At 34.8% G+C, this 19,881-nt stretch overlaps 1 protein-coding gene across 4 annotated transcripts in view; it reads right to left on the reverse strand.

The window, feature by feature from the left end:
• The window catches only part of RNF13 (ring finger protein 13), a 137,961-nt gene that overhangs the window by 65,501 nt on the left and 52,579 nt on the right, over window positions 1–19,881 (reverse strand). For all 4 annotated transcript variants that reach the window (XM_027092842.1, XM_027092839.1, XM_027092841.1 and 1 more), the window contains one exon: window positions 5,698–5,823. Coding sequence is in view for 3 of the 4 variants with exons in the window: in XM_027092839.1 (XP_026948640.1) it covers window positions 5,698–5,823 (126 nt within the window). In the remaining variant the exon portion in view is untranslated. The remainder of the gene's footprint in view (window positions 1–5,697; window positions 5,824–19,881) is intronic.

Consider the following 19,881-nt stretch of genomic DNA (forward strand, 5'->3'; position numbering starts at 1 on the left):
ATATATATATATATATATATATAAATGTTAATTTTATTGCAGAAGTTTGGAGATTATAATGACAGCATTTAATTTAAGTTTGAGTCTGTGCTGGACAAATATGCACTATGCTTTACAAATGATTGGAAAATCAGTTTTATTTGCCTCCTTTTTTGACATTGGTTTGATTTTTGTTTGTTTGTTTAAGTAAAAATCATTAAACTTGTGCAATGGTAGCATGGAAATTACCTGAGGTGTCTTGTATGATTGTGCTTTGACAAAGGTGGACATAGCTTAAATTATAAAAACTAAAGATTAAAGAAAAAGGAAGTATAAGTTTATGCTGCCTATTTAGAAGAGAACTTTCATTCTTCATAACTATATAACATTATAATGCCACTGATTCATAAGGGGTTTAAATTAATTCTGTAGGGTAGGACACCGGCATTATTAGCGTTCATTTTATATCTCTAATGTTCTTGGTCTTACTGAAACATTTCAGTATACAAAAATACTGCAATATTAATACCCAAGAGAAAAGCCATCATAATGCGTATGCTGCTCATTATGATCAGTGTGGTACAATTTTTTAAAATAAACTATCATGCCCTTCAAAAAAACAATCACTAGAGCATAAAGTGGTAATAAAATTCAGCAGAAGTACATGCATTGCACCATTTCTGTTTACCAAGCTTCACTTGAGTTCAGTTAAAATAAAGTAAATTGACTATTTGAAGAAGTTGTTGACTTAGCATTAAAACCATAAGGTAGAAATATCTTGGACTACAATGACAGACAGATTTCTGATAACTAATGTTTATTTGGCTATAAACACAGAACTCTGTATAGTTTAGAAAAGTTCTATTTTAAGTGATTATTTTAATGTTCTTGAAATAACCAGGTATTTTTACAAAATTTAAAAAAATTTTACTTCCCACTGGGATGCCAATTCAAGTCTTCTGAGAACTCTCTGCCTCAGAATGCTACAAAGTCATTTTTCTAACTAAAAGATTTAATGAAGCCTTGACTTATTTACCAAAGAGCCAGCAATGTTTTCTTAATTTCAAATACTCACCAAAAACTAACATTTCCAAACAGTGAAGAACAACTGCACAAAGATAAACAAAATAACATCGCTTTGCTTTTCCTCTAAAGCCAGCGGTCCCCAACCTTTTTGGCACCAGGGACCAGTTTTGTGGAAGACAACTTTTTCACGGCTGGGGAAAGGCGGGGTGGAGGGGCTCAGGCGGTAATGCAGCGCTGGGGAGCGGCAGATGAAGCTTCACTCCCTCGTCCTCTGCTCACCTCTTGCCGTGCGGCATGGTTCCTAACAGGCCTGGGACCCTGTCCACAGCCCAGGGCCCTTGGGGACCCCTGCTCTAAAGAGCTGTATTTTTCAGAAGATASAGTTTTTGTCAGTGTGAGTAAAAGTGACTGTTTTCAGATTAAGCAGCTGGCATGTAATCAACAGTTCTTCTTACTGCCCTTCTGGACATTCCACATATCCAAATACTGACTCTGAGTATGAGTTTTGCTGTATCTCTCCAAGGCAAGACAGATTAAAAGGTTCAAATGTGCTTCTCTTGACAAAAGGTAAAAAAATTAAAACAGTATTCTATCTTAAAATGTTACAAATGATTCAATTTCCTACCCTCCAAAAACTGTTAATTGCATTTCAGTTGTATTATTGGCTACCCTGAGTCACAAACCACTTGGGATAGTTTGTATATAGAAAATCTGCCATTTCCTTTATTGTTAACACATAACTTTCACTTCATCATTTACTTTTAAGAAAGAATAAGAGAAGTCTAGGTTTCTTTAATTACAGCATAATATTCATCTTCAAAAAAATCTAAAGAATTATAAAAAGTAAACCCTGAAATGTCCATCACCATTAATCATTTGAAATATCTTGATACAATTTTATTTCGTACTTCTTTTCCCTTCTGCTATCTACAACGGAAAGAGTTCCCTTCTCCAAGGAAAGCTCTGTAAAATAGGGCCAATTCTTATTTGTCTGAGATAATCTGGGTATCACTTTGGATAGCAGGCATGACAAAAAAAACAACCTTGCAACTACTCTCAACTGTAGCACACAGTATGGTGCTGAATTAAGCTTTTCTCAGTACTCAGTCTCAGGATGCTACATCAGGAATAAGAAAATGAGCTATTTTCTTAAGTCAGTGTATTCACATAAAACTGTGGCTAAATACATGAATGAACCACTATTGATTATCTACAAAGAGCTATTTATTTGCAATTCAGAAGAGAAGCAGCATACATAAATTGTAAACAGTTGGGTTCCGTTAATACAAAACTTAATCATCAATTTAGCCCAAAAAAATACAGTCATAGATTTCTGATCTGAAGATTATATCTCATAAAGCTAAGAGCCAATCCACCAGTAACCACCCTTAGAAAGGAAATTTTCTTTGGGATGAGACTCCAGATGTTTCTCCAGTAATCATGATGAATTTATCCTTATCCATTCACCCTACACTTGATAGGTGATTCATAATTCTTATCCTTGTATATTTATGAAACTTATTTTGTATACATTACACACTGGCATGATTAAACTGTCCTTTATAAGCTAAATTAAAAATTTTACACATCAACTGACATGAGTTACTATATCACAGGGTGACTTATCAGCCAATGATTTCGTTTCTGAAAGGTTCGAACTAAATTTATGTCTCAATTTGACTGGGCTAAGAGATGTCCAGATAGCTGGTAAAATATTATTTGGGGGTGTGTCTGTGAGGGGCTTTTGGAAGTGATTGGCATTTCATTCAGTAGACTGAGTAAAGAAGATCCACCCTCACCAATGTGAATGGGCATCATCAAATTCCTTGAGGTTCCAAACAGAACAAAACGTGAAGGGAGGGTAAATTCCCTCTCTCTCTTCTTGACATCCACCCTCTCCCGCCCTTGGACGCCAGAGCTCTTGGTTCTTGGGCCTCAGGACTCCAGAACTTAACACCATCAAATACCCGGGTCCTCAGGCCTTCAGACTCTAACTGAATTATACCACTGGCTTTCCTGATGCTCCAGCTTGCAGACAGTAGATTATGGGACTTCTCAGCCTAATACAGTCAGCATCTTTGCCATCTTTACCCTCATTCTATTTTACACCAGTAATGAAAAAAATCACTAAAACATTAATAGCTATTACCTACTGCCTACTTACTGTGTGCAAGGCACTGTTTGATAAGCATTTAACAGTGATTATTTCATTTGATTCTCATAACAATCCTCTGATGTAGGGAACATTTAAAATTCTATTTTACAGATAAAGAAATTGAGGCATACAGGGATAAAACAACTTGCCTAAGATCACACTGCTAATGAATGATAAAGATGGGATTCAAATGTATGCAGCCTGTTTCCAGACCTTGATTAAAACCAATGTCTCCCTTGTAAATTAATGTCTTGTAAACTTAATATAACTGAGACAAAGACAGAAATCATTAGGAACAACATGAGTATGAAATCTTTACCCTTAAATGGCTATAACAGACCGTGCTGTATATTTGTGAAGGAAAAATAACAAAGTTAAAGAAAATGTATACAATAGAACTTTATCCATTAAGACTACGTCTACATGGTCAGTTATAATAAGAAAATTTTTAACATTTTCCTTTCTAAGATGAGAATCCTCAATCTAAACATTTTTACATGTACATACTTTTAAAGAATGCAATATACATGTAAGTAGAAGGCTTACTACACTACATAGTTTGATTTAACAAACCTTTATTGCTCTCCTACTATGCACTATGATACAAATTAGATATTTAAATATAATTCAAACATGAACTCTAAACACAGTAAGCTCGCATATAAGTGAAATATATATAATAAAAAATAATACTGTGATAAAGAGATACAAAGGAGGTATTTACAAAGTGGAGGGTGGCACATTGAACTGGAATCATTCACTCTGCCAGAGAGAGGGTAGAAAGAAAAGTAAGGCTTCCAGAAGAGGTAACTTTCTCAGCTAGCACTTAAATGATGAAACAGTCAGAAATATAGGTGATAAAGGTCATCTTGGACAGAGAAAATAATGTGTGTAAAGGCACAAAGACACAGCAAGTTGAGAGATTTCAGTAGGTTCTACGGCTACAGCATAAAATTCAAGGCAGGAAGTGGAAAGAGATGAGCTGGAGTAATAGCTAAATCAGGAAATTCCATTAGAAGTACTCTGACTCATGATGAGGATCCAATAAAGGGATAAGAGAACAAACAAACCGTCCTATTCATTCCTGGGTTGGGTTTTCACCCTCAAAAATAAATATTCAATGGCAGTATTTCCCTAAATTTTACAGTGAACCACCTCCCTTCCCCACCTAAAAGAAGAAAGTTATTTAAAAAAAAAAAAAAAAAGAGGTATATTCTAGTTTCTAGTTACCAAAGACTTGACTTGAGACGAAAATTACATACCTTAATGATGCAATAAACCTTGAAATCAGCAGAATTAGCTTACTTTTAGTTTCTTAGTGGCATGAAATTAATGAAATATTACAATAATATTTCATTTTTGTTGGAACAACCTGTAATTATTATAGTTTAGTTCTGGATCAAATCTTAAAATGGTTTAAATTCAAAAGACATAACAACCCTGAAGAGAAGGAAATCTAATACATTTGACTTCAAGCTCTATTTTCCCATTTAAAGGCAATTGAGAGTTTAAATTTGGAATTAATATACAATAGTAACAATACTTATTATTTACAAAATGCTCTACATTTTCAAACCCTTTTACAGTTATTACTTTATTAATTTAATAAGTTTATTATGGAGGTGTCATTTCTTTCATGAAATGAAAGGAGCAGAGACAAAAATTCAGGCACAGCAGGAGTCAGGGCAGCCTTTCCTAGTTAATAGACAAATCATCTAAGATCAAGCATGGAAGGTACATGAAATAATATCCCACATCTGTTCTCTAAGATACATGCGAGACACTCAGGTTTGAGATAGTCAGGTAAAAGTAACAGGCCTCAATCTGGCTCTCCTAACAAGGCCAATCCAAAAACAGAATTGTAAAGACAGTACTAAAAGTATCAAAAAAAAAAAAAACCCCAAAACTAAAAACCCATACCTTCAGAGTGGCACTGATGATAGTGAGGGAAGTTCTATGGCAAACTTTGTTTTACTATCTGAAATGCCAGCTTAACCCACTCCATGGAGACAAACTTTATACAAGTGACAGAGTCAGCTTATTACAAGAGAGAAATCCCAATATCAACAAAGATACAGATACAGATGCAGTAATTATACTGGAAGGGTGAAGGCATGAAACTATAGATTAACATTTCCATTCCTAGGTTAGATCAAGCAAGACCACTATTAAACCACAGTTCAAGATGCCCAATCACCACATGAAAATTCTTAGAACCAATAGTAATTATTTATGTCCTAGTCTATTTATTTATTTTCAGTCTTACTAAAACTGCAAATCATAAAACTGATGGCGTTTTCCTCTTTGTACTGGCAGCTAAAAGCTTAGAGTAAATTTTATAGCAAATGAATAAGAATTAAGTAAACTCACTGCTGTCTTTCTTGCCTTCACCATCTCCTCATTTTTTTTTGTCCTTACTCTATTTTTTTTAATCTGAATGAATTGTGTAAACTTTCTTAAAGGCTTTCTGAAATAAGGGAGTATTTAAACTAGCTAACTAAACAAACAGTAACAGAAAAATGAAAAAGAAACATTACCTTTTCATCAAAATTACAATCAAGTCTTCTAATCAACACGATGAAAGTGCCAGATGAATTGTCTCTTAGTGGCGGAGGCACTATGGGTTCACAGGCATTCTCTGGTTTTGAGTTAATCAAAAAGCCCTAAAAAAAGAATGAACAGTAAGTTTTCTCTCTGTTAAACTCAAAAAAATGAATTCAACTTACTTCTATAAACACCTTTTGAATCTGTTCCATGTGTTTTGCATTATGCTAGATGAATTATCTGGCAACTACAACAGTTCCTACCCTCCAATTGCTCACAATCCCAGAACTTCTAAAGTAGTATTTGGCTTCCTAAGCAATTTTTTTTTTAAGTAAGTTCCATTTTTACTACTAAAGTTTAAAAAAAAAATCACACATAAGCCCATCACCCCGGAGACAACCACTGTTAGGCATGTTGGTATATTTTCCAACAATGACTGACATTTCTAAACCAAGCAAACATTTCTTAAAAATTAACTTTTAAATTTCTTTCCTCAGGGGCTTCCCTGGTAGCACAGTGGTTGAGAGTCTGCCTGCCAATGCAGGGGACACGGGTTCGTGCCCCGGCCCAGGAAGATCCCACGTGCCGCGGAGCGGCTGGGCCCGTGAGCCATGGCCACTGAGCCTGTGCGTCCGGAGCCTGTGCTCCGCAACGGGAGAGGCCACAACAGTAAGAAGCCCGCGTAATGCAAAAAATTAATTAATTAATTTCCTCAAATAATGAAAATGCACAGCGTTTCTAGGAATTTATTATATAGAAACATTAGCCTAGGTATATAAAGGTATATGTAGAAAAATGTCCCCTGCTACATCATTTTTAATAGCAAAAACTGGAAACCATGCACATCGATAAGGCAGCCATTTAAAAAATTATAGTATATTCATACAATAGAAAAATAAGAGAATCATTAAAAAGAATAAGATAAATCCTTACATAATAAACTGAAAAGACGTCCACAAGATAACTACTAATTTAAAATGAAATAGCAAGCTGCTTTCCCAGAAATATAGAATGGTTTGACATCTGAAAATGTATTAATAGTTTAAAACAGAAAAACCAAATGACTATCTCAATAGGTGTAAAACACTGAATAAACACATAAAAAGATTATCAAAATCATTAAATTCATTTATAAGGAGGAGTGAGCAATTAAAGTTATGACACAGTGCCCACCAATAGTCCTGTATGGCGCATGAATTGGTCACACCAACCATCTATTTCACAGGATTTGGCAATTTTGTCAAGTTGCATTGCTTGGCTTGTGATAGGGAATGCTTTTGCGCATGTTTCAGGAATAAAATGCAGCATATCTTCACTTACTCAAAGAATAGCTCACATTCTTGATTCCATAAAGCGCTTGGTTTTTACTTTGCAAGGAAACAGAACTGTGGTTATCCTTCCAATAATGAATATTTGCTTCATTCATATTAAATTTACTCCTTGCTGCCTTTTCTGTGCCTTTCTGCACACAAACTAACTTTTTGCCTTAAAGCCAAGTCACATAGTGCAGTTCTTTTCAAGACACTTATAACAGCAATTAAATTCAAGCCATGTAGTATCAACAAGGTATATAACTCAACTGAAGTGAAGACAATACGAACAGCTATGACCAAATTTCCCATGTCCGGGAGATGACAACTCCATCATGACTGCCACCTAGCGGATAGCTAGGGAAAGACACATCCCAATTTCAGATATGTTAAAATATGGGATAATAAAATGCATCTTCGAATCAGTAAATTTATGGTATGTACAGACACAAAAAAGGGTCTACAAGTGGAACCAGAAAAAGCTTTTTGTTTTTTAATCATTTCTGTATTGATGAATCTGTTATGACAAGCATGTATTATTTTTAGACGTAAGAAAATTTATAAAAATTAAATACACATAAGCTTAAAGTTAAAAAAAAAAATCTATTTGCATTAATGGAAATTGAAGCCTAAAAAAAACGTCTTTTTTTTTGTTTTCCCCGGCCACGCCACACAGCTTATAAGATCTCAGTTCCCCAAGCAGGGATCGAACCCGCACCCTCGGCAGTTTAAAGCACAGAGTCCTAACCACTGGTCCGCCAGGGGATTCCTAAAAACAGGTCTTAAATTCTTAAATATTATCTTTCCTGTGGACTATGCTAAAAAGAATAACTTGATAAAACAGCCTACTAATTCCTATCCTTCCCCCAGATGTAAGTCAGTTAAAACAGTGCAAATTTACTTTGTTTCATCCACAAAGTCTACAGAGTAGTGTAATGGGTTTTGCCAATTAATTTGGCAGAACTCTCTGGTCCCTTAAATAAGAGTGACCAAGAAGGTGCTGCCTTAAGCCAGGCCCACATGCCTCATGTCACCCTCCAGGGCCAATCCTTTTTATTAAAAAGGATTTTAAAAGGATTTTTATTAATCCTTTTTATTAAAAGGATGCTTGCTCTGCGATCAAGGATCCTCCTCATCCCTATTTACTGTATTTACCTACATATTATGCCAATATGTAGGAAGCCCAAGAAAACTAACAACGTCCAGGAGACTCAGAAAGGATGCCCACCTTTCTGCCCTTTGTTGTTATAATTCTCTGATGATTAAACAAGGATGCTGGGGACTTCCCTGGTGGTCCAGTGGCTCAGGATCTGCGCTCCCAATGCAGGGGGCCTGGGTTCCATCCCTGGTCAGGGAACTAGCTCCCACATTCTGCAACTAAAGTTCCCGCTTGCTGCAACTAAGACCCGGAGTAGCCAAATAAACAAAAAAATATGAAAGTGTTTAAAAAAATAATAAATAAAATAAACATAACAGATAAATAGGCGTATGGGAAATTAAGGAAAAAAACAGCTCATCTAAATTAAGAATTCATCTGTGACTATCAGATTTCCACAACTGTATTCAATTATGTTCAAATCAAATTTATTAAAAACAAAACAAAACAAGGATGCTGGACAAAAATAGTGTATGCAGACTGGCACCTCAATATCATCGAATGTATAATGCAATAGGTTTGTGGTATATATATTTGTGGATTTTTTTAAAACTTTCATGACTATACATGAAGCAAAGTACACAAAATATAATTTTTCAGCTTGATGAGTTTTCCCAAACGGAACACACCTGTATCAGGAAACAGACTATTAACAGCACTGCAGGAGTTCCCTTCATCCTCCCTGCCAGTCACTACTCCCCCACCCTATCAGCAATGTCACTACATGGACTTCTAACAGCTTAAATTAGATTTTGCCTAATTTTATAACTGACATAAACAGAACCAGACATACAGCAAATTCTCTTTTAGACTTCTTTCTCTCAATACTGTATTTGTGAGAATCATTCCTACTATTCAGCAACCATACTGTGGAGATATACTTGGCAGATCTTTCAATTTTCATTTCTCTATAGTATTACATTGTGTGAATATACCAAAATTTATTCTACTGTTGGTGAGCATTTGGGTAATTTCTAGTAGGCACTATTACAAATAGTTCTGTTATAAACTTTCCAGTACAAGTCTTTTCATGAACATATGCATGATGTTTATGTACATAGAAGGAGACCCATAGGATATCAAGCTGGATCATAGAGTATCAAGCTTTAGTAAATACCACCAAGCAGTTTTACAAAGTGGTTTGGGTTACCACTTTTTAACTGGAATATTCAAATAATCTAAACTTAAAAATCATACTGAGGGCTTCCCTGGTGGCGCAGTGGTTGAGAGTCCGCCTGCCGATGCAGGGGACACGGGTTCGTGCCCCGGTCCGGGAAGATCCCACATGCCGCAGAGTGGCTGGGCCCGTGAGCCATAGCCGCTGAGCCTGCGCGTCTGGAGCCTGCGCTCCGCAACGGGAGAGGCCACAACAGTGAGAGGCCCGCATACCGCAAAAAAAAAAAAAAAAAAAAAAAAGAATATATGCAGTGATAATGTCAACAAAAATGCTGAAAGCAAGGCAGCAGTGCCTTTTTCCCTTTGTAAGAATATAAAAGTAAAAGCAGGAAGAGAGAGAGAAAAGTGGTAAGTTGTTTTGTTAGTGGATACCTGAAGTTATTAATAATTAATAACTGCAGCAACAGCAAGCAGTTGACATTTGTTGAGCCATAGCACTTAGCACTGCGTGTTAGGCACTATGCCCTTAAATGCTTTAATTCAGTTAATCTTTGCAATAATCCTATGAGGTTAACTACTATTGTTATTATCCCTATTTTAAAGAGGAGGAAACTAAGTCTCAAAAGAGTTAGGTAACTTGCCTAAAGTTATACATAGCAGGCATGTAATCCCAGGAAGTCTAACTCCAGACCCTACATTCTCAACCACTATGCTACACTGCCTCTGCCAGATAAAAAAAAACACAGGTGAAGAACAAAATGGGCAACAAGAAGAGAAATGGACATCTACAAAAATGAACAAACCAAAATGTTAGTGTAAAAGGAAGTTAAGGTTGATTCCAAAATTTGATACAAATATTTCAAATGATAAGTTGTCAATGGAACCTGTCATAATTTTACATTCAAACATAGACCAAAAAGAGTTACACTGATAAATCAGACTTTATCAGCTAACATTCTCCTAATGTGTGACAGATTCATTTGTTTATATCAACAACTTTCTAGAATGTTAAAAAATATCCACTGCCCTTTTCTCTAATGCTTTGTTAGATCATTCTTCTAAAATCTACCAGTAACTTTCACATACAGGCCACATTTAATTCCTTTTTCACAAACAGTTGGAGATTACTCTCCTCTTATGCAATAAAACATCCTTACCATTCATTACTCTTATTTTAAGTTCCTTTAACATTCTGCTCTGAATACACTTGTCTCATTTCATGTGGGGTCTGTTTAAGTACTAGGATGGATAAATAAGAACTGAGTCCCCACTCAAGTAATTAATATCTGGAAAGAAATAACAGATCCAATTAAGACAAGAGAAAACAGAGTAAAAACAACATGCAGTACAAATGCACAGAACAGAGAAAATTATTCTATGTGAGGCAGTAACAGAAAAGGTGATGTTTGACTTGGTTCTTAAACTTTACTATACTTCACTTTGGTGCCAAAAATTAAATATATGACTGTAAGTGATCTGACCAATATAACAACAGATAGGAACTATCACACTTTAACCTGTTCTAGATATTATATGTCTATTGGTGCACTGTAAAACTAAATTAGGTTTCTAGTGAACACATTACAGTCATTTCAACAAATTTTTGACATGTTGCTACTAAGCTATATTTCTCCTCTTTTCAGTACCTATCTTTTAAGACTCAAGGGCAAGGGACTTCCCTGGTGGCACAGTGGTTAAGAATCCGCCTGCCAGTGCAGGGGACACGGGTTCTAGCCCTGGTCCGGGAAGATCCCACATGCCACGGAGCAACTAAGCCTGTGTGCCACAACTACTGAGCCTGTGCTCTAGAGCCCGCGAGCCACAACTACTGAGCCCAGGCGCCACAGAACCCGTGCTCTGCAACAAGAGAAGCCACCACAATGAGAAGCCCACGCACCGCAACGAAGAGTAGCCTCCGCTCGCCACAACTAGAGAAAGCCTGCTTCCAGCAACGAAGACCCGACACAGCCAAAAATTAATTAATTAATTTAAATTTAAAAAAAAAAGACTCGAGGACAAAACATTAGTATATTAACCATTCCAAACTTCAGGACATCTGCCAATTTGATAGCCAAACCTTGCATGTCTTTCTGCACATCACTGAGAGTTATATACTAATTAAAAGTTAAGCCTTTAACTGGATTAAAAGGAAAGGTTTTTAAAATCCTCCTCACAAATTAGATATTACATCCATAGCATTATTCAGAGCAGTAACTAAATATCCTTCATCTCAAAGTTACATCTCACTCTGTACACTCTGCTAGAATTCTCCCCAATAACCTTTTCTGGTTATATATTTTATCAGTGACTTAGATTTTAGATTTAATAAAATCTGATTAAAAGATGTCATAAAAATATAATAAGCTCATTAATAAATAAAAATGTTAAAAGAATACTTAAAAGTGCTAAGTCAGCAATGTAATAGTTTAGACCAACTTTTTTTTTTTTTTTGGGGCTGCATTGGGTCTTCGTTGCTGCGCCAGGGCTTTCTAGTTGTGGCGAGCGGGGGCTACACTTCGTTGCGATGCACGGGCTTCTCATTGCGGTGGCTTTTCTCTAGGCATGCGGGCTTCAGTAGTTGTGGCTCGCGGGCTCTAGAGCACAGGCTCAGTAGTTGTGGTGCGTGGGCTTAGTTGCTCCGCAGCATGTGGGATCTTCCCAGACCAGAGCTAGAACCTGTGTCCCCTGACATTGGCAGGCAGATTCTTAACCGAGACACCAGGGAAGTCCCGAGACCAATTATTTTTAAAACATTATTTCTGAAAAAGGTCACAAGCATTAGAAACAAAATTTAACTCATTTTAATATTCTAAAACTGTCAAAGTTTTAATTTTAAAAAGTCCCAGACTACTATACTTGTTTATTAATTGCACTGAGATTAAAAGTGAACAAAAGAAAGCACATTTACACAATGTTGATACATAGTTCTAAAATCACTCATCTTAATAATTTCCTCAAATGAGAATTTTTGAGTTTTTTGTTTTAATGGATTTGATAATTAACCTTTATCAATTACCTACTGGATGCTAAGCTGAACTTCCACTTCCCAGCCATGATGGAATAACACGGGCTAGTTTTAACCTCTTGCTTTAATTAACTAGAGAACCAAAAAAAAAAAAGATATGAAACATCAGCTTTCAAACACTGGACAACAAACAGCACAACAGTGATTCCTGAGAAAAGGAAACAAATGAGATGAGCCCTATAAAATCCTTAGCTCACTGCCTGGAGAGATTCCAGGCCTCAGGACAGGGCAGGGGAACACAACAGAGTCTGGTAGTCTCAATAAGTTGAGGAGACAATTCATAATTTGGGGAGGTCAACACAGCTAGATTTTGTGGGACACAACACTGGGGAGGAGCGAACTGCAAAGAGAGCTCCAGATATACGTAGAGGCATCCACTCAAGTCGTTGGCTGAGTAGTAATCTGCGTACGTATGTGAGGGAACTGCCAAAACTAAGAAAGAACCATGAGAAAGGAGTAAACAGAACAATCTCTGGAGTTCACACAGGGCTGGGAATAGTTTTACACATAGCATGAAATAGAGTCCTCAGAAGACTGCTGCCTCAGAAGTAAGCCACATTAGCCCTAAACATTTGAAGCAAATGAAAATAAAGATACAACTTACCAAAATTTGTGGGACACAGCTAAAATAATACTTAGAGCAAAATTTATAGATCTAAATACCCATATTAGAAAAGAGGAAAGGTTTCAAATTAATGACCTCAATGTTCATCTAAAGAAACTGGAAAAAATAAGAGCAAATTAAACCCAAAATAAGAGAAGGAAGGAAATAATAAGTAGCCACTTTCCTCACACTAGTCTACTGGATATGTACTATTACAGACAAATAGGTAGACCTAAAGAAGTTGAATACCTTGCCCAGTGATAGAACCAGAATTTGAAGTCCAGTAACTCTGACCCAAAAGTCCAGCTTCTTCCCATTTTAGTACACTACTCATCTTCACAAAGATATGAATTAAACCAAAACTAAGTTCCAAGCTTCCCTATTCTCAGCACAGCACTCTAATAATTTTGGCATTGTGCTAATATTATCACCACTTCTATGACAGAACTTATGTGCTTATTAAAAGCATTAGCACTCTGTTTATATTTTTTCTTCTTTTTCTTATACCTTCCTATTTTCTCCTATAATCCCAGCATCTTTCATGAGATTGTATAAGTCCACAAGGTGGTTTATAGACAACTGGTGTTTCAAGTTATTTGTCCCTGTTGTTAACTATCATTACTAAACTGAAGTCCCAGAATACACAGATAGCTTTACAGTTACAACTGAGGATCACAGATCACAAAGGCATTATCATTCCCATTTTAGAGAAGAAACTTAAGCATCAAAGAAGATAACATACCCAATTAACATTCCATTGTTAATTTGAGTCAAACCTAGAGCTGACTCAAATGATGGTCCTTTTCTTCAAAACATTGTCTTTCAAATTTAATATAAACACAAAGAGAAAATGATTTTGGTGAGATTAGTGGGACTACAGATTATTCCTTAAAGTTATTATTTCCATTATGATATTTGTGCTACACAAATATACTTGGAAAAGAAAAAAAGCTCAAACCATTTAAAGAGGAAAATACCAGGTGTCAAGAAGGGAAATGGTAGCATCGAACCATTTCGATGTAACTAAAGTACCTGTTACTCTCGAGTACATCCTAGTGTAACATTCCCCTTCCTGGTTTTATATTTATCAACTTTTCAATTTATAAATACTGAATATAACTCATATCTACTCATATTAAAATTGTCCAGATAGGACTGAGAAAAAAAACTCTCACAAAACTGCAATGATTTTGAGTGTACATACTTCCACAGTATTTCATATGGTTGGTAATCACTCAATTTTTATAAGGTGAATCACATAAAGGGTCAAATTAGAAATCCTCTTAACTAATGGGACCTAATCAAACTTAAAAGCTTTTGCACAGCAAAGGAAACCATAAACAAAACACAGAAACAAGGTACAGAATGGGAGAAAATATTTGCAAATGATGCAACTGACAAAGGATTAATCTCCAAAATACACAAACAGCTCGTACAGCTCAATATCAAAAACAAACAAACAACCTAATCAAAAAATGGGCAGAAGACCTAAATAAACATTTCTCCAAAGAAGACTACAGATGGCCAAAAGGCACATGAAAAGATGTTCAACATCGCTAATTATTAGAGAAATGCAAATGAAAACTACAATGAGGTATCATCTCATACCGGTCAGAATGGCCATCATCAAAAAGTCTACAAATAATAAATGCTGGAGAGGGTGTAGAAAAGAGGGAACCCTCCTACACTGTTGGTGGGAATGTAAACTGGTACAGTCAGTATGTAAACTGAAAAACAGTATGGAGGTCCCTTAAAAAACTAAAAATACAACTACCACATGACCCAGTAGTCCCACTCCTGAGCATATACCTGGAGAAAACCATAATTCGAAAAGATGCATGCACCCCAATGTTCACTGCAGCACTATTTACAATAGCCAAGACATGGAAGCAACCTAAATGTCCATCAACAGAGGAATGGATAAAGAAGATGTGGTACATATATAATATACAATGGAATATTACTCAGCCATAAAAAAGAACAAAATAATGCTACTTGCAGCAAATGCATGGACCTAGAGATTGTCATACTGAGTGAAGTTAAGTGAGACAGAGAAAGACAAATATCATACGATATCACTTATATGTGGAATCTAAAAAAAAGGGTACAAATGAAATTTACTTACAAAATAAAAACAGAAACAGACCCACAGAAATAGAAAACAAACAAGGTTACCAAAGGGGAAAGAGGGGGAGGGATAAATTAGGAGCTTGGAATTAACAGATACACACTACTTTCTACAAAATAGATAAACAACAAGGTCCTACTGTATAACACAGGGAACTATATTCAATATCTTGTAATAACCTATAATGGAAAAGAATCTAGAAAAGAATACACACATACATATGTATGTATCTATGTGTAACTGATTCACTTTGCTGTACACCAGAAACTAACACAACAGTGTAAATCAACTATACTGCAATTAAAAAAAAGTAAAAATACAAAATTAATTAAAAAAATAAAAAACAAAAATGTACTGGCAGTTCTTTTCAGGGCAGTGAGGGGGAAAAAAGAAAAGGCATCCAAATTGGAAAGGAAGAAGTAAAATTATCTCTATTTGCAGATGGTATGATCTTACACATAGAAAATCCTAAGAAATCCACTTAAGAATAATTAGAACTAAAAATCAAGTTCAGCAAGGTTGCAGAATACAAGATCAATATAAAAAATCCATTGTATTTCTATATACTTACAATGAGCCATCTGAAAAGCAAACTAGGAACACAATACCATTTATAATAGTATTAAAAATAACAAAATACTTAGTAATAAATTTAATAAAAGAAATGCAAGACCTATATACTAAAAGTTACAAACCTTGTCAAAAGATATTAAAGAAGATCTAAATAAATGGAAAGGGTTCATGTTCATAGATCAGAAGACAATATTTTTAGGATGACAATACTCCATGAATCTACAATTTTGATGCAATCTGTATCACAATCCCAGCTGGATTTTTCTTTTTTTTGCAGAAATTGACAAGGTGATCCTAAAGTTCAAATGGAAATCCAGGGTACCCAGAAAGGCCAAAATAATGTTGAAAAGGAGAACAAATTGGAGGACCCACACTTTCCAGTTTCAAACTTACTAGTATATAGCTATGTAATCAAAACAGTATGGTGCTGGCATATAGACAGACATATAGATGAACGGAGCAGAATACAGATTCCAGAAATAAACCTTCATATTTATGATCAACTGACTTGTTTTTTACCAGGGTGTCATGATAATTCAATGGAAAAAAATAGTTTTTTCAACAAGTGGTGGCGAGGCAACTGGATATACACATGCAAAAGAATTACGTATGTAATTATATATATATATATATAATTATATACTATATATAAAAGAAGTACTATATATAAAAGAATTATATACTATATATAAAAATTAAATCAAAATGAATTAAAGATATAAATCTGAGAACTAAGACAATAAAAGTCCTGAAAGAAAACATGCATAAATCTTCATGACTTTGGATTAGGCACTGGTTTTTTAGACATGATACTACCAAAATCATAAACAGTAAGAGAAACAACAGACAAACTGAATTTAATCAAAATTTAAAACTTGTACTTCAAAGGACACCATCAAAAGCCACTGAAACAAACTAAATGGATGAATTGTATGGTATGTGAACTATATCTCAATAAAATTGTTATTTAGAAAACATGAGGACGTGAGGCTGGTCACTGAATCAGATGGTTTTTAGTATGACTTATGATTGTACCTTAAATACTCCTTTTTTTACTATTAATGTTGTTTGTTAAATTCTTACCCAAAAAAGTAATATCTGTTGAATATATATATCACCTAATACAAGGTCATCTAGAAACACATGTCTCATGAACATGAATGCTCTTGAAGTGGACAGCCCCTTTGCACAGGCTCCGGTCCACTGTAACCAGTGATAGCTACTGTTTTTGCAGATAACAAGACATTTTTATCTGATGGAGATGCGTTCCTCTTTTTTCTTTTTTGTTTCCTAGATCACACTGGGTAAGTAGAAATATATTCCAAACGCTTAATCGATCACCTCTTGGTTTTAGAGTATTGGCCATCCTATTAAATATAATTTATCTTGCTAAACATCTACTATATCTTTCCTTATATCATCAAAATAACATTAACTTGATTGCAAATAGAATTTCACATTTAATGTAAATTAACAAATATCTTCTCCCAAAGTTTACTACTTCAAACTAATCTGCAGACTTAAATAATTTGCTAGTGATCTTATCGTTAAAAAGAAAAAAAGGAGAGGAGGGGCAATAAATCATGGTGTCTAGCATAAAGCTAGGAAATAAGATCAACAATGCCTTTTTCACTCAAATTGATGTTGAAAGATTTAAATAAAGAGAAATCATAAGAGATCTGGTTGACAATCCTTTGGTTTTTCTATTATCAAATTTAAATCTTAAAAATTACAACATAATTGATAAAAATTTAGACTATAGCCTTGAGTTTTACTTAACATAGAAGTAGTTGTCAGGATTTTGATTTTACAATATTCAAGCTCTATGAAGAAAAGTCCATCTGGTACATGCTTCTCATTCAGCATATACATATATTGCTTCACTCAGTGGATATTATCTTGACATTTTAGAAAACAAAATACGCCCTCTGGTGGACAATACCTTTTAGTTACATACGGCTCCACCAGCATACCCACGCACACCATTATCATTCTTAAGAAAAAAAAAAAAAAATCAAGAATTCTCGCTTCAGTCTGAACCAACAGACTGAAACTTAGAAGATCAAAACACTGGTATACTTGTAGGACTTGCTACATCCAACAAGATAGTATCTTTAAAAACAAGAGGAATTTTAAGTGGATTGAGCTTACACTGTAATTACATGTCCTTTAAGATGGCCTTCTAAACTGCCATATAATCAATACATGCCAGTAAGGAATATTTATTAGTATTTTGTTTTCTGTAGTTCTTGGCAGATCCTCTAAGAACATAAAAGCTTTAAATGTGTTAATCAGTTACAGAATTCTTAACAAAATCTTTGATAACAAAAAAGTTCGGAAACAAATACAGAAAGTAAATCTGTGAAAACTTAAGAGACAGTAAAGAAATTCTCCTTCTGTTTTGCAAACAAAAGTGAAACCTGAGTAAAAGGAATTCTTTTGTAATGAAGCCAAAAACACATTGTTTTCTAAAAAAAGAAACAAAGACCTTCGAGCATTCATTACTCACTATACCATCTGCTGTTTGCAATTTGTTATAATCATAACTCAGTCATAGTTGAGCACAATCTATTGATAGTTAACTAAAGTTGAATATAATCTGGTTATCAATCTGATTAAGGGGGTCAGGACTTAAAATTACTGATGGAAATGGTCAGATCCTAACTACAGAAATTATTTCAATATTCGGTATTCAAAGAGAATGGCAAATAGCACGAAGGGGTAGTGCAGGTAAACAGATAAAAGTAGGGAGAACAATACAAAATAGTAAGTGTTAGTACTGGTATTAGTTTTTCTGTTAATTTCAAAGTTGATGATCACTGACTTATTTATTAAATGAAATAAGAAATATATTAAATGTGGGAAAAATAAATTATTTCATCACGGCAAACTCTCACTTAGAGAAGAAGGAATATACTATCAAAATCTCCAAATTGGTCAGAAACTCATATACCAGCCATATACAAGAATACTTGGTTTCCCATTTCCTTGCTAGCCACTGAAAGGCTTTTTTTTTTCACTAACCTGATGAGTGTGAAATGACATTTAGTTATACTGTACACAAGGTCACATTTTTAAGGACGTTCACTGCAACACTATATAGCAAAAAACTGACATCTTACATATCTAACAACAAAAGAATAAAAAAATAAATTGTGGCATATTCATAAAATGGAGTACTATTCTTTAAAATGAATTAAGACTATGTAACAACATAAATTTCAAATATAGTGTTAGATGAAAAAAGCAAGTTTAAAAGCCAGACCAGGGCTTCCCTGGTGGCGCAGTGGTTGAGAGTCTGCCTGCAGATGCAGGGGACATGGGTTCGTGCCCCGGTCTGGGAAGATGCCACATGCCGCAAAGCGGCTGGGCCCGTGAGCCATGGCCGCTGAGCCTGCGCGTCCGGAGCCTGTGCTCCGCAACGGGAGAGGCCACAACAGTGAAAGGCCCGCGTACCGCAAAAAAAAAAAAAAAAAAAAGGCCTGACCAAACAAAGTTTAAAAGCAAGCACAATAGTTTTTATAGATGCTTATATAAGGTAACACGTTTTATAACATTAAAATATATACATAAATATCAGGGTAATGATTATCTATGAGGGGGAAGATAAGGGAATGGAATTGGAAGGATAAAAATAATGTTCCAATGTAATTGGTAACATTTTATTTCCTCTTTAAAAACTGGTAAAATATTAACATTTAAGTATCAATAGTAGATATATTGGATGTTCTATTATTCCCTTACTCTATTCTATGTTTGCAATATTTCATAATTTTTAAAAATTAAAAGCAATCCAAATGTCCAATGACACAGGGAATTGGTTACAGTATGGTAAAATTCAAGTGTTACAATAAATTGCAAAATTTCTACTGATGATATGAATACATATATTTTTACACGAAAAGATATCCATGATATTGGATATGCCATGATATTGCCAAATTTTAAAAAGTTGCAAAATAACATATATAAATGCATAAAATAAAGTCATAAATGTATCTATGAAAACTCACATAGTTGGACTATAATCTCTTGGTTGTGGAATTATGTATGATTCTCATATTCTTCTTTATACATGTCCTATATCATCTTAATTTTTATAGTGACCATATATTACTTTTATAATCAGAAAAATATTTTTTCATGGGCAAAAGAATTTAAAAATGACCTTTTTACTGTATCAGACTGAGAAAGCCAGCAAGAAAATCTAATGAAAACTACTAAGTGAACAAACAACAAAAATGCCCAGTAATGAAACAGGGATG

The sequence above is a fragment of the Aethalodelphis obliquidens genome, unplaced genomic scaffold, assembly GCF_003676395.1.
Source record: "Aethalodelphis obliquidens isolate GAN/ISIS:26980383/991018 unplaced genomic scaffold, ASM367639v1 scaffold81, whole genome shotgun sequence".
Taxonomy (NCBI): domain Eukaryota; kingdom Metazoa; phylum Chordata; class Mammalia; order Artiodactyla; family Delphinidae; genus Aethalodelphis; species Aethalodelphis obliquidens.